General features: G+C 40.4%; 1 protein-coding gene across 2 annotated transcripts in view; it reads right to left on the reverse strand.

Moving 5' to 3' along the window:
- Positions 1 to 7: 7 nt before the first annotated feature.
- The window catches only part of abca5 (ATP-binding cassette, sub-family A (ABC1), member 5), a 55,638-nt gene continuing 42,050 nt past the window's right edge, over positions 8 to 13,595 (reverse strand). For both annotated transcript variants that reach the window (XM_062030665.1, XM_062030664.1), the window contains exons 28-38: positions 12,096 to 12,219; positions 11,915 to 12,032; positions 11,759 to 11,850; positions 11,557 to 11,708; positions 6,183 to 6,258; positions 5,287 to 5,381; positions 5,098 to 5,217; positions 4,884 to 5,027; positions 2,188 to 2,267; positions 228 to 283; positions 8 to 150 (exon numbers count right to left, since the gene is read on the reverse strand). In XM_062030665.1, coding sequence (XP_061886649.1) covers positions 13 to 150; positions 228 to 283; positions 2,188 to 2,267; positions 4,884 to 5,027; positions 5,098 to 5,217; positions 5,287 to 5,381; positions 6,183 to 6,258; positions 11,557 to 11,708; positions 11,759 to 11,850; positions 11,915 to 12,032; positions 12,096 to 12,219 — 1,195 coding nt within the window. In that variant the 3' untranslated portion in view covers positions 8 to 12. The remainder of the gene's footprint in view (positions 151 to 227; positions 284 to 2,187; positions 2,268 to 4,883; positions 5,028 to 5,097; positions 5,218 to 5,286; positions 5,382 to 6,182; positions 6,259 to 11,556; positions 11,709 to 11,758; positions 11,851 to 11,914; positions 12,033 to 12,095; positions 12,220 to 13,595) is intronic.

The following is a 13,595-nucleotide window of genomic DNA, read 5'->3' on the forward strand; positions in this document are numbered from 1 at the left end:
ACGACGTGTACGTCACAGCTGGTGCACCACGCTGTCTCCGTGGTTGGCGGAAGAGTCCTGGTGTAGCCGGCGCCACTGGAAGGTGGTGCTGAGCGAGCCCACGTCGTGGTCGTCCACGTTCTCCTGCTCCTTGGCGAAGTCCATAAAGACCTGGACAACACCAAGACAAGACAGTTGAGCACAGGGTTTGGGGGTGTGGCCTCCAGAGGAGGCGGCGGTGATCTCACCTGCTCCAGAGTGGACTGCGAGAAGTTGTACTCCTCAAAGTTGAAGCTCTGCTTTGCTGCAGACGAGAGGGCGTGTTAACAACCAGGGGTGGCCACCCAATCAAGTGCTTTCTTGGCACCCGTTCACGTGACGCGCCAGCTCTTTGCCCTTTGGCAACCACTCCAGCGGCACTGAGAGCCGACTCAACCAAACTACTTCTAGGTCAGGTATGCCCAACTGGGACACGCGGGCCAAATTTGGCCCACTGTGTCCTTTTGTGTGGCCCGCCAAAGAGTGGCTAGCAAATGTAGTCCGTAGATTTGACAGCAAACACCTGCCAGCTCAGGTTTCTACAGTAAAATTATCAGTGGTGCCGGTTTTCCATTTACAGTAATGCACTGTAAAAACAGGGGACGTAGATTTTACGGTAAAAAAGGTAGCAGCTCAGTCCCCAGAACATAATAATAAATAAACACTAAGAGTGGTACTATTTTTCAATGTGGAGTCATGCCCTGTAAACAAAAAGGCAGTTCAGTCCCCAGAACATGTGATACAGGCTAATAAGGAGTTGTATTTGAGACTTTTTGAGGCCTCCTTGAGTAAAAACTGTTGCGTTGACCAGCATTCCTCCAATGGGGAATTCAAATTGCTAGTCTCTCCCAGATTCTTTTTATGGCAATATGCTGTTGTTTATATTCAATCACCAGGCAGAAGTTGGTATTTTCTGGTTTATTCTCCAAGCTTAGAGGACAAACCTGAGACCAATCCAGCACACCAGCGTTCCCCAGCCCGGTCCAGATCGGTCTCCCCCCCACCTCCTGTCCCCCCAAGCTCAGCACTGCCCTGTGCTCCTTATCTAAGGAATGTTATGGCAGTCTCAACAGCGCTCTGCCTGTCTACTCAAGGACACTCGAATCCAAGCACTTTGTACCACACGAGACATTAGCTGATGTAAATATGACTATAGGAGTTTTAGAAAGAAGTAACACTTAAATATGGATATGATTCTGATCTGCTTCCATCAAAACCTAAACACTTGTAAATCCGGCGTGGTCCACAGGTCTAGTCTGTGAGTGGACAGTGTGAAATATGTAGGAGGAGCTTGTTAGAATTGGCAAAAATCTGCAGAAAATGAATGTCTTGGTGGTAACAGTGTCCATACAAGAATAAGGAACACGCCTATCTCCCATTTTTACTCCCTTTCTTAGATCTAAACCATGTCTGGCCCTCGGACTACTGGAATGCTTTCACCTCGGCCCTCAGAGGCAACATCTTTGGGCACCCCTGATCTGGGGAATCCTGCAATTTTCAATGAAACTCACTCCAATATCCCAATAACTGATCCTAGTACATATTGACATGCTACGGATTAGCATTAGCGATTTCACATGGCGATGTCAACACCTCTGAATGTGTGAATGAAAACTACAAGCATACAGTTGGCGTGTAATAACTTACAGTATTAACACTTTGTAGGGCACAGCAAAGATTGAAATGACCATCCGCTTGTCCCTTTTTTGGGGTCGCGGGGAGGTGCTGGAGCCTATCTCAGCTGCATCCGGGCGGAAGGCGGTGTACACCCTGGACAAGTCGCCACCTCATCACAGGGCCAACACAGATAGACAGACAACATTCACACACTAGGGACCATTTAGTGTTGCCAATCCACCTATCCTCAGGTGCATGTCTTTGGAGGTGGGAGGAGCCTATCCCCAAGTGCATGTCTTTGGAGGTGGGAGGAAGCCGGAGTAGAACCCACACAGTCAGGGGGAGAACATGCAAACTCCCCACAGAAAGATCCCGAGCCCAGGATTGAACTCAGGACCTTCGTATTGTGACCAACACACCATAAATTGCACATCACCGCCATCTAATGTCTGGGACTCGCAAGTGCAACTTCCTGTCATACTTGCTTGCAAATGAGACTCAAATGTGAGAAAAGGGCAAGATATAATCAGATTTGTGTGTGTGTTGACTCACCGCGCTCCAGCTCATAGAAGGACGTGGCCAGGGACTTGACGTCCACCATGGGGACTTTGTACACCAGGGTTGTAGCGAAGCTGGCAGACAAAGTGTGACAACATTGGTTAATGTTCAGTGACATCGTTACGGGGGCCACATTTCCAGGAAGCTAAGGACCGGGGGGCCAGACTTCTGTCTTCAGCCGCATCAATTTATTTGGCCCTGGAAAGTCTGGTAAAAATATGTCAATAAAGTACTTTTCTGACTAAATGTATTCCTTCTTTCCATTTTGACAGATAAAATACATGTAGTTCATGCAATCGCATTCAAACCAGTTTTTGTTCCAATCTAAATAAATACTTTTATCTGCTCGACTAATGATTTAAAGCAAGTTATCCGGATTTCACGGTAAAATTGTGACATTTTTTAACTGTGATTTTTACCACATTTGACTGTAAATGGAAATGTTTTTGATGATACAATTCTGGCAACTGAGCTGCCAATGTTTTACTGTACAAACTGTGGTACAGTTTTGCCTTTTACAGTAACACACCATCAAATCTACAGTCGTTTTTACAGTAAAAAACAGATCAGTTGCCAGAATTTTACTGTAAAAAAGTAGTTATATATTTATAGTAAAAAATAAATAATAGTACATTTTACAGTACAAATTCTGGCTACTGAGCTGCCAGTTTACCGTAAAGAGCAACGGTAACATTTTCCCGTTTACAGCGTCTTCAATTTGGCCCGCGAGACGTCATGAGTTCAACACACTAAATCAGATCAATGACCCTTGAAAGTACTTCAAAATGATAGCACAGCATTTACTTGTATGACACAATCCAAACAACCTTCCTTAGTCATGGTGCAAAAATAAAATGCAACTAACAGAGGTGAACACACATGGTCACACATAACACCACCTGCTCACTCAACTTTGTGGATATTATAGAAAACATTCAAACACCAAACATTTAAATACATTAGAGTGCATGATGGGAAAAATGCTAAACACTCTCGGCACATTTTAGCCACTTGATATTTCTGATTGATTACAAAACTTTAAGGAGGTCGTCACGGAAGTAAACAATGTAGGAGTCCAACTTTCACATACTCTTAATATCCAATTATATATTAATTATATTAATTATACATCAATTATATTCATTATGTATCCATTAGATTAATATTAATCTTTCACATAATCTTAATATCCACTTATATTCATTATATATCCATCATTTTAATTACATATTTATTATGTTAATATTAAACTTTCAAATACTCTTAATATCCATCCATTTTCTACCGCTTGTCCCATTTGGGTTCGCAGGGGATGCTGGAGCCTATCTCAGCTGCATTCGGGCAGTAGGCAGGGTACACCCTGGACAAGTCACCACCTCATCACAGTACTCTTAATATCCAATTATATTAAATATATATCAATTATGTTCATATTAAACTTCCACATACTCCTTATATCAATTACATGAAATATATATCCATTGTATTAATTATACATCAATGATATATCCATTATATGAATATAATATGTACATAATATTTTTAGACCAATGTGGCCCCCAAGTCAAAAAGCTGGGACATTCCTGATTTACAGTAACATGCTGTTCATTTGAGTGTAAAATGAACTGTCAGTTTTTTACATTAAAATGTACAGTTGTTTTTTTAATCTGGTTGAAAAGGCCAAATGATGACGAGAGGACCTAAGACGGACCCTTGAAGAACACCACCCGTCTCCCTAAAGATCTTGAGCAGGCCCCACTGAGTGCATCTGCAGTAAACTTACATGACTAAATAAAAGCTGTACCTGCCAAAATTGTCCCCTCGCATGTTTACTTGGACCACTTGTGACTTACTCTTTAGTCGTGTCCTTTACAAACATGCTAGGCTCTAGGCAGCTACACAACAGCTAAGCACACAATAGACATGGGCAAACAGCATTGAACAATATTGGTATCAAAAGCGTATTGGAAATTACCCAGTAACAAACGTGTCTGCGTCCTTCAATCTCATGAAAAATTGTGAGTGTCCACATAAACAATGACCACTCCACTTTAATTTAAAGACAGCATAAGTAAATAATAAGTAGGTTAGTGTTTGACTCACTTCACTTGATCAAACCTTTCCTACTGAATGATACAGAGCATGTAGGATTCTTGCTGGTATCAAATCGGGTCCATGTCAGTATTGGATGTAAACTTGTATTTACTGATATTTTAATATCCTCTGCAGAGACTCCTCCCACTCCCACCCCCACCAAGGACTGTTTTCACTGCTGGACTATAGAAAGAGGTTCCGCAGCCTCCGTAGCAAAACCTCCAGGTTCTGTAACAGCTTCTTCCCACAGGCCGTAAGACTCTTGAACGCATCATAATAATCCCCTCAATTCCCCCCAAAAACGGATGAACTGGCGGGAATAGAAAGACAATATAACATACATCCATAAATGTGGATGCATATGCAAAAGTGTAATATATTTATCTGTATAGTAATCTATTTATTTATATCTGCACCTTATTGATTTGTTATCCTGCACTACCATGAGCTAATGCAACAAAATGTTGTTCTTATCTGTACTGTAAAGTTCAAATTTGAATGACAATAAAAAGGAAGTCTAAGTCTACTAAGTATGGGTATGGTATCGGAGTAGTATAGGTATGGTATCGGAGGTGAAAAAGGGGACACAATCTCACCTCTCCTGCCGGGCGGCATGGGGGAAGATTCGGAGTATCTGCTCGTGCAACAGCGCCCCCTGCTGGAGCTCCTCCCTGAGTTTGACCTCCAGACTGTATCCTCGCCCGTACTTGGCCTTCAGGTGCTGGATGGAGCCGATGCACCTGAGGCGGGAGAGAGGAGGTGAGGGTCTGTGTGAGGGCCAGAAGACCACACCCACGCCCGGGGCCACACCTCAGCTGTCCCGACACCATGATGGCCACACGGTCGCACACGGCCTCCGCCTCCTCCATGTAGTGCGTGGTCAGCACGGCGCCGCGCTGCCGGTTCCTGAAGGCGGCCCGCACGGCCCTCCTGCACACAGAGCACAGGTTTACGTGGGACCTTGGGAGTCTGACAGTGCGCCGGCACACGGGGCCTCACCACACGCGCTGCTTGGACTTGGGGTCCATCCCCGATGACGGCTCGTCCAGCAAGACCACCTGAGGGTTCCCCATCATACTCAGCGCAAAGCACAGCTGAGCAGGACCACGGAGAGCAGAGCGTGTGAGCACACGTGTTGTCAGGATGCACATGTTCGAGACCAGGGGTGTCCAAAGTGCTGCCCGGGGGCATACTTTTTAAACTACAGATATAATAATGAATCAAAATCAATGTTGTTATGAATTATTGACACCTCTAAAGGCCTTAGTGGCCACATGCGTGGACAGCACCTTTTAGCTCTTATTTCCAAAATTGGGGTCTTATGGCCGCTTATGTGGACACTTATACTGCCATCTGGTGGTGTCAGAAGAGTATAACATACAATGGAATTTGGAAAAAGAAGTGTAAAAATAAGAATTAGCATGTCACTAAACATGAAGTACACGTGTGTGTACTTATGGACTAAGTACATCATATCAAAAGATGATTCTTAGTTTTTATTCTAATTAGGGTCCAATAAGTCCAAATAGCAAAAATAAAAAAAATAAAAAGCATGTAAACAAACAGCTTGGGCCTTAAGAGGTTAAGGCTACAATTACTTCACATCAAATATTACACATTTCGGGGAGAAAATGTTGCATATTTTGTGTGTTTGCCATGAAAACAGTTTTTAAAAAAGTTTTTAACAAAAAGAGCATAAAATAAAAATAAAAAACTTTATATCGACAGATCTGAAGTGGATCTAGAGATTTAAGCATTGAAGAAATAATAATATATTACTTATTTGCAACTTTTGATGAAAAAAAAGAAAAATATCAAAATGGCCTCTGCATGCTTTGATTTTTCAGTGTGGCCCTCGGTGGACACCCCTGTTCTAGAATGTTGCTGCTTCTTACTTTTCTTTTCAGTCCTCCTGACAAACTCTTGCTTTGTTTGTGCACGTGCTCCTGCATCTCCATCGCACTCAGCACACTGAAGACAAGGAAGAAGAACAAGTCACACACGTGTTAGCAGACATATGCATCCCATCAGACATATGGATCCCATCAGAGATATGGATCCCATCAGACATATGGATCGCATCAGACATATGGATCGCATCAGACATATGGATCCCATCAGACATATGGATCCCATCAGACATATGCATCCCATCAGACATATGGATCCCATCAGACATATGGATCCCATCAGACATATGGATCCCATCAGACATATGCATCCCATCAGACATATGGATCCCATCAGACATATGCATCCCCTCAGACATATGGATCCCATCAGAGATATGGATCCCATCAGACATATGCATCCCATCAGACATATGGATCCCATCAGACATATGGATCCCATCAGACATATGGATCCCATCAGACATATGCATCCCATCAGACATATGGATCCCATCAGACATATGCATCCCCTCAGACATATGGATCCCATCAGAGATATGAATCCCATCAGACATATGCATCCCATCAGACATATGGATCCCATCAGACATATGGATCCCATCAGACATATGGATCCCATCAGACATATGCATCCCATCAGACATATGGATCCCATCAGACATATGGATCGCATCAGACATATGGATCCCATCAGACATATGGATCCCATCAGACATATGGATCCCATCAGACATATGCATCCCATCAGACATATGCATCCCATCAGACATATGCATCCCATCAGACATATGCATCCCATCAGACATATGGATCGCATCAGACATATGGATCCCATCAGACATATGGATCGCATCAGAGATATGGATCCATCACAGATATGGATCCATCACAGAGATATGATCCCATCAGACATATGGATCCCATCAGACATATGGATCGCATCAGACATATGGATCGCATCAGACATATGGATCCATCACAGAGATATGATCCCATCATATAAATGTCAAGTAGATAAGTGTACGTACCGTTGTGGCTTGTGCAGCCCTTTGAGACACTTGTGATTTAGGGCTATATAAATAAACATTGATTGATTGAAGTACCAAAACATTGCTCCTAGTGTTGTGGCAACATGAATATTCTAGTAATCTCTAATTATGGGGTGTGTAAATGCCTTCATTTGTACATTTCTGAATAAGGCTGTAACATAAAATGAAAATGTTTTCTTATATAAAATACTGTCTGTTCTTTTAATTTTTTAAATCTTTGTTTGTTTAATATTCATTGTAAAGTTCAGCTGTTTTTTCAGTGGGGCCTTGTTGGCTCCACTGCAAGCATGAATAAACAAAGTCAAGTCAAGTCATAACTAGAGATGTCCGATAATATCGGCCTGCCGATATTATCGGACGATATATGCATTAAAATGTAATATCGGAAATTATCGGTATCGTTTTTTTTATTATCGGTATTGTTTTTTTGTGTTTTTTTTTTTATTAAATCAACATAAAAAAACAAGATACACTTACAATTAGTGCACCAAGCCAAAAAACCTCCCTCCCCCATTTACACTCATTCACACAAAAGGGTTGTTTCTTTCTGTTATTAATATTCTGCTTCCTACATTATATATCAATATATATCAATACAGTCTGCAAGGGATACAGTCCGTAAGCACACATGATTGTGCGTGCTGCTGCTCCACTAATAGTACTAACCTTTAACACTTCATTTGACTCATTTTCATTCATTACTAGTTTCTATGTAACTGTTTTTATATTGTTGTACTTTCTTTTTTATTCAAGAAAATGTTTTTAATTTATTTATCTTATTTTACAAATTTTTAAAAAAAGTACCTTATCTTCACCATACCTGGTTGTCCAAATTAGGCATAATAATGTGTTAATTCCACGACTGCATATATCGGTTGATATCGGTATCGGTTGATATCGGTATCGGTAATTAAAGAGTTGGACAATATCGGAATATCGGATATCGGCAAAAAGCCATTATCGGACATCCCTAGTCATAACCCACTGTGGAAAAGGGGAAGTGATGTGAATACAAGTTAGATACTTGTACACCACTACAATCACAACAATAAACATGTTTTTTTACTGTATGTTTCTACAATGTTGCCCATTGAAAATGCATGGGCCAATTTTCAAACAATTCCCAGTTTTCCAAAGCCCCATTTTTACCTCTTGCTGGAAAGTTTTTACAATCTACATATTTCAACCGTTTTTGAGCGGTCCACCTTCAAAACTCTTTTTCTTAGTTGGAACAAAAAAATGCTCTTAATTCTTTTCCTACAAATTCCCCTTTCCCGGAATTCCAAAATACTCATTCTCAATTTAAACTTACTACGTCAACATTCTTCAACCCATTCCAAAAATTCCAACACCAACCCATTCATATCATCTAGGACAATTGTACTTGTATCAATGTTTTCAAAAATTCACGGTATTCCCGAAATTCCAGAAAATTCCCATTCAAATAGTTGGATGTATTCATAGTTTTACAATACCTAAAATTCTCACAATTTGGCGCCGTTTTTAAACCGGATTTCGACCTATCAACCGTCCACCCTTAGAACTCTTCTAATATATCGAATGCAAAATATGTTTTCCCTTTTCTCAAAATTCAGTGTTCCTGGAATTTCCTGGACTTTTCTACCCATTGACAATGAATGGGCCATTCGGGGCGGTACAGCTCGGTCGGTAGAGTGGCCGTGTCAGCAACTTGAGGGTTCCAGGTTCGATCCCCGCTTCCGCCATCCTAGTCACTGCCATTGTGTCCTTGGGCAAGACACTTTACCCGACTGCTCCCAGTGCCACCCACACTGCTTTAAATGTAACTTAGATATTGGCTTTCACTATGTAAAGCGCTTTGAGTCACCAGAGAAAAGCTCTATATAAATATAATTCAATTCAATACTTTCTGGATGCACTGTATGGACATGTGAGGTTTTTTTTAGTTTTTTTAAATCATTTTTAAATAAAATAAAAAAGGTCAATATGGGGTATAGTGTGTAGAATTTTGAGGACAAAATGAATGTATTCCATTTTGGAATAAGGCTGTAACATAACAAAACGTGGAACAAGTGAAGTGCTGCCGATACGTTGTGGATGCACTGTATGTACATGAAATGTTTGAGTTATTTTATCTTTAATAAATTAGCAAAAATTACAACAACAAAAAAGTTTTACATTGTCATTATGGGGTATTGTGTGTAGAACAAAACGGAATGTCTTCCATTTGGGGAAGAAGGCTGTGACATAACAAAAAGTGAAGTGCTGCGAATACTTTCCGGATGCTCTGTACGACATGAAATGTTTTCTTTTCAATACATTTGAAACAAAAATTTAAAAAAAAAGGTTTTATATAGGGATGTCCGATAATGGCTTTTTGCCGATATCCGATATTCCAATATTGTCCAACTCTTTAATTACCGATACCGATATCAACCGATATATGCAGTCGTGGAATTAACACATTATTATGCCTAATTTGGACAACCAGGTATGGTGAAGATAAGGTACTTTTTTAAAAAAATTGTAAAATAAGATAAATAAATTAAAAACATTTTCTTGAATAAAAAAGAAAGTACAACAATATAAAAACAGTTACATAGAAACTAGTAATGAATGAAAATTAGTCAAATGAAGTGTTAAAGGTTAGTACTATTAGTGGAGCAGCAGCACGCACAATCATGTGTGCTTACGGACTGTATCCCTTGCAGACTGTATTGATATATATTGATATATAATGTAGGAAGCAGAATATTAATAACAGAAAGAAACAACCCTTTTGTGTGAATGAGTGTAAATGGGGGGAGGGAGGTTTTTTGGCTTGGTGCACTAATTGTAAGTGTATCTTGTGTTTTTTATGTGGATTTAATTTAAAAAAAACAACAACAAAAAAACGATACAGATAATAAAAAAACCGATACCGATAATTTCCGATATTACATTTTAACGCATATATCGGCCGATAATATCGGCAGGCCGATATTATCGGACATCTCTAGTTTTATATTGTCATTATGGGATATTGTGTGTAGAATTTTTAAGAAAAGAACTGCATTTCTTCCATTTTGGCAATAAGGTTGTAACATAACAAAAAGTGAAGTGCTGTGAATACTTTCCGGATGTTCTGTACAACATGAAATGTTTTCTTTTTAATAAATTAGAAAAAAAAAAAAAAAAAAAGGTTTTATATAGGGATGTCCGATAATGGCTTTTTGCCGATATCCGATATTGTCCAACTCTTTAATTACCGATACCGATATCAACCGATATATGCAGTCGTGGAATTAACACATTATTATGCCTAATTTGGACAACCAGGTATGGTGAAGATAAGGTACTTTTTTTAAAAATTTGTAAAATAAGATAAATAAATTAAAAACATTTTCTTGAATAAAAAAGAAAGTACAACAATATAAAAACAGTTACATAGAAACTAGTAATGAATGAAAATGAGTCAAATGAAGTGTTAAAGGTTAGTACTATTAGTGGAGCAGCAGCACGCACAATCATGTGTGCTTACGGACTGTATCCCTTGCAGACTGTATTGATATATATTGATATATAATGTAGGAAGCAGAATATTAATAACAGAAAGAAACAACCCTTTTGTGTGAATGAGTGTAAATGGGGGAGGGAGGTTTTTTGGGTTGGTGCACTAATTGTAAGTGTATCTTGTGTTTTTTATGTGGATTTAATTGGAAAAAAAAAAACAAACAAAAAAAAAAAACGATATCGATAATTTCCGATATTACATTTTAACGCATATATCGGCCGATAATATCGGCAGGCCGATATTATCGTACATCTCTAGTTTTATATTGTCATTATGGGGTATTGTGTGTAGAATTTTGAAGAAAAGAACTGCATTTCTTCCATTTTGGCAATAAGGTTGTAACATAACAAAAAGTGAAGTGCTGTGAATACTTTCCGGATGTTCTGTATGTACATCAAATGTTTTGGGTTTTTTATCCTTAATAAATTTGCACAAAAAAAAAAAAGTTTTACATTGTCATTATGGGGTATTGTGTGTAGAATCTTGAGGACAAATGGAATGTCTTCCATTTGGGGAATAAGACTGTGACATAACAAAAAGTGAAGTGCTGCGAATACTTTCCGGATGCTCTGTACGACATGAAATGTTTTCTTTTTAATACATTTGCAAAAAATGTTTTGTATGTACATAAAATATTTTATTTTTTTCATTTTTAATACATTTGCAAAAAAAAAAGTTTTACGTTGTCCTTGTGGGGTATTGTGTGTAGAATTTGGAGTGCATTTCTTCCATTTGGGGAACAAGGCTGTGACATAAGAACATGCTGTATTGCTACCGTTTGATGATGGCGGGCACGTCCTGTCCTCTCAGGCCCTTGATGGCGGCGTAGATCTCCAGGTGTTCCTGCACAGTGATTCTGGGCCACAGAGGGTTGGCCTGAGGACAGTAGCCCAGGTGCGAGTCCGTGGCCTGGTCTGTCATCAGCACCTGTGGGAGCGTCCATGAACACTGTCCAGGTGTCAAAGAGCAGCACCTACCTGTCCTGCGCTGGGCTCCAGGTCCCCAGCCAGCATGTGCATGATGGTGCTCTTCCCTGAGCCGTTGGGCCCCAACAGTCCAAGAACCTCGCCTGCGGGAGGAGATGTGGGAGGTGAGGACTGGCGTCGGCCGGAGGAGGACACAACAGCAGGTACCTTTACGGACGCAGAAGGACACCTTCCTTGTGGCCACCCTTGTATTCTTGTTGAGGGCCACATCTTCTCTGCGACTCTTGTACTTCTTCCTCAGGTTGCTCACAACCACCAGCGGCTTCTGCAAGGCATCAACCGAAGTATGAGGGCGCCAACATGGCTGCCGCTCTTGTGTGACACGCACCTCCTCACAGGACTGGCAGCCGAGCGCCTCCTTCACTCGGGCGTTCTCCATCTCAACATCCTCGTCCTCCTTCAGCCCCTCCTCCGGGTTGCGCTCCACTTTGGTCCTGGTCTTGGACGAGATCCTGAAACACAATGGCAAAGATGTCGGACACCCGTCAATATCAGCTCATTTTTGTAAAAAAAAAAAAAAAAAAGATGTCATGGCCAAAACCGATAATTGCCTTCAGATGCCGATCACAAAGTCATGGCTGATACTTGAGTCATTTTAGGTGCCCTGGCTGATATACACAGTGGGGAGCCGCTCCAATGTGTTAATTATCTTCTATTTGCGGCAAACAAAGACTCTTTCTTACAAACATTCCAACAGAGCATCCAGAAAGTATTCACATTTTGTTATGTTACAGCCACAATCCAAAATGGAATGAATTCATTTTTACCCCCAAAATTCTACACACAATAACCCATCATGACTAGGGATGTCCGATAATGGCTTTTTGCCGATATTGTCCAACTCTTTAATTACCGATACCGATATCAACCGATACAGATATCAACCGATATATGCAGTCGTGGAATTAACACATTATTATGCCTAATTTGGTGGGTGGGTGGGTGGGGGGTTGGGGGGGGGGGTGTTTGGGGCGGGGGCGTGTTTGGGGCGTGGCCAAGGGGCGTGGTTAAGAGGAGTATATTTACAGCTAGAATTCACCAAATCAAGTATTTCACATATATATATATATAATATATATACATATATATATATATATATATATATATATATATATATATATATATATATATATATATATATATATATATATATATATATATATATGTATGAAATACTTGACTTTCAGTGAATTCTAGCTATATATATATTTTATTTTAATTTTATTATACATATAAATAAAAGACATACCGGGTACTTGAATTTCAGTATTCTGCAGGCTATCCGGTAGGTGGCAGTATTGTCCTGTTTAAGAGTGTCACAACATTGCTGTTTACGGCAGACGAACTGCTTTACGGTAGACTAAACGTGACGTGTGTTGTTGTGTGTTGTTACCGCGCTGTGAGGACGTTAATGAAACTGCCTAACAATAAACCCACATAAGAAAGCAAGAACTCTCTCTGCTTGTTGTGCACTCTACTCTCTAAAAGCCGTAGATGTTATGACGTCATTGGGCAGGCAAGCTGCTGGGAAAGCGGACGTGAGAACGGCTGTCCCCACTCAGGTCCGCATTGAGCTGGAGGGGGCGTGGCCTCCAGCTCCGGCTGAATACCGGGAGTTTGTCGGGAGAAGGGAGGTTGTCGGGAGAGGCGCTGAATACCAGGATTCTCCCGCTAAAAACGGGAGGGTTGGCAAGTATGATTATCGGACATCTCTAATCATGACAATGTAAACTTATTTTTCAAGAAAACTTTGCAAATGTAGTATATATTGTATCTGCTGATGTAGTTCTGTTGTAAAGAAAAAAAGAAGATTGATAAATATACCCAA

This window comes from Entelurus aequoreus, linkage group LG21, assembly GCF_033978785.1.
Source record: "Entelurus aequoreus isolate RoL-2023_Sb linkage group LG21, RoL_Eaeq_v1.1, whole genome shotgun sequence".
Lineage (NCBI taxonomy): Eukaryota > Metazoa > Chordata > Actinopteri > Syngnathiformes > Syngnathidae > Entelurus > Entelurus aequoreus.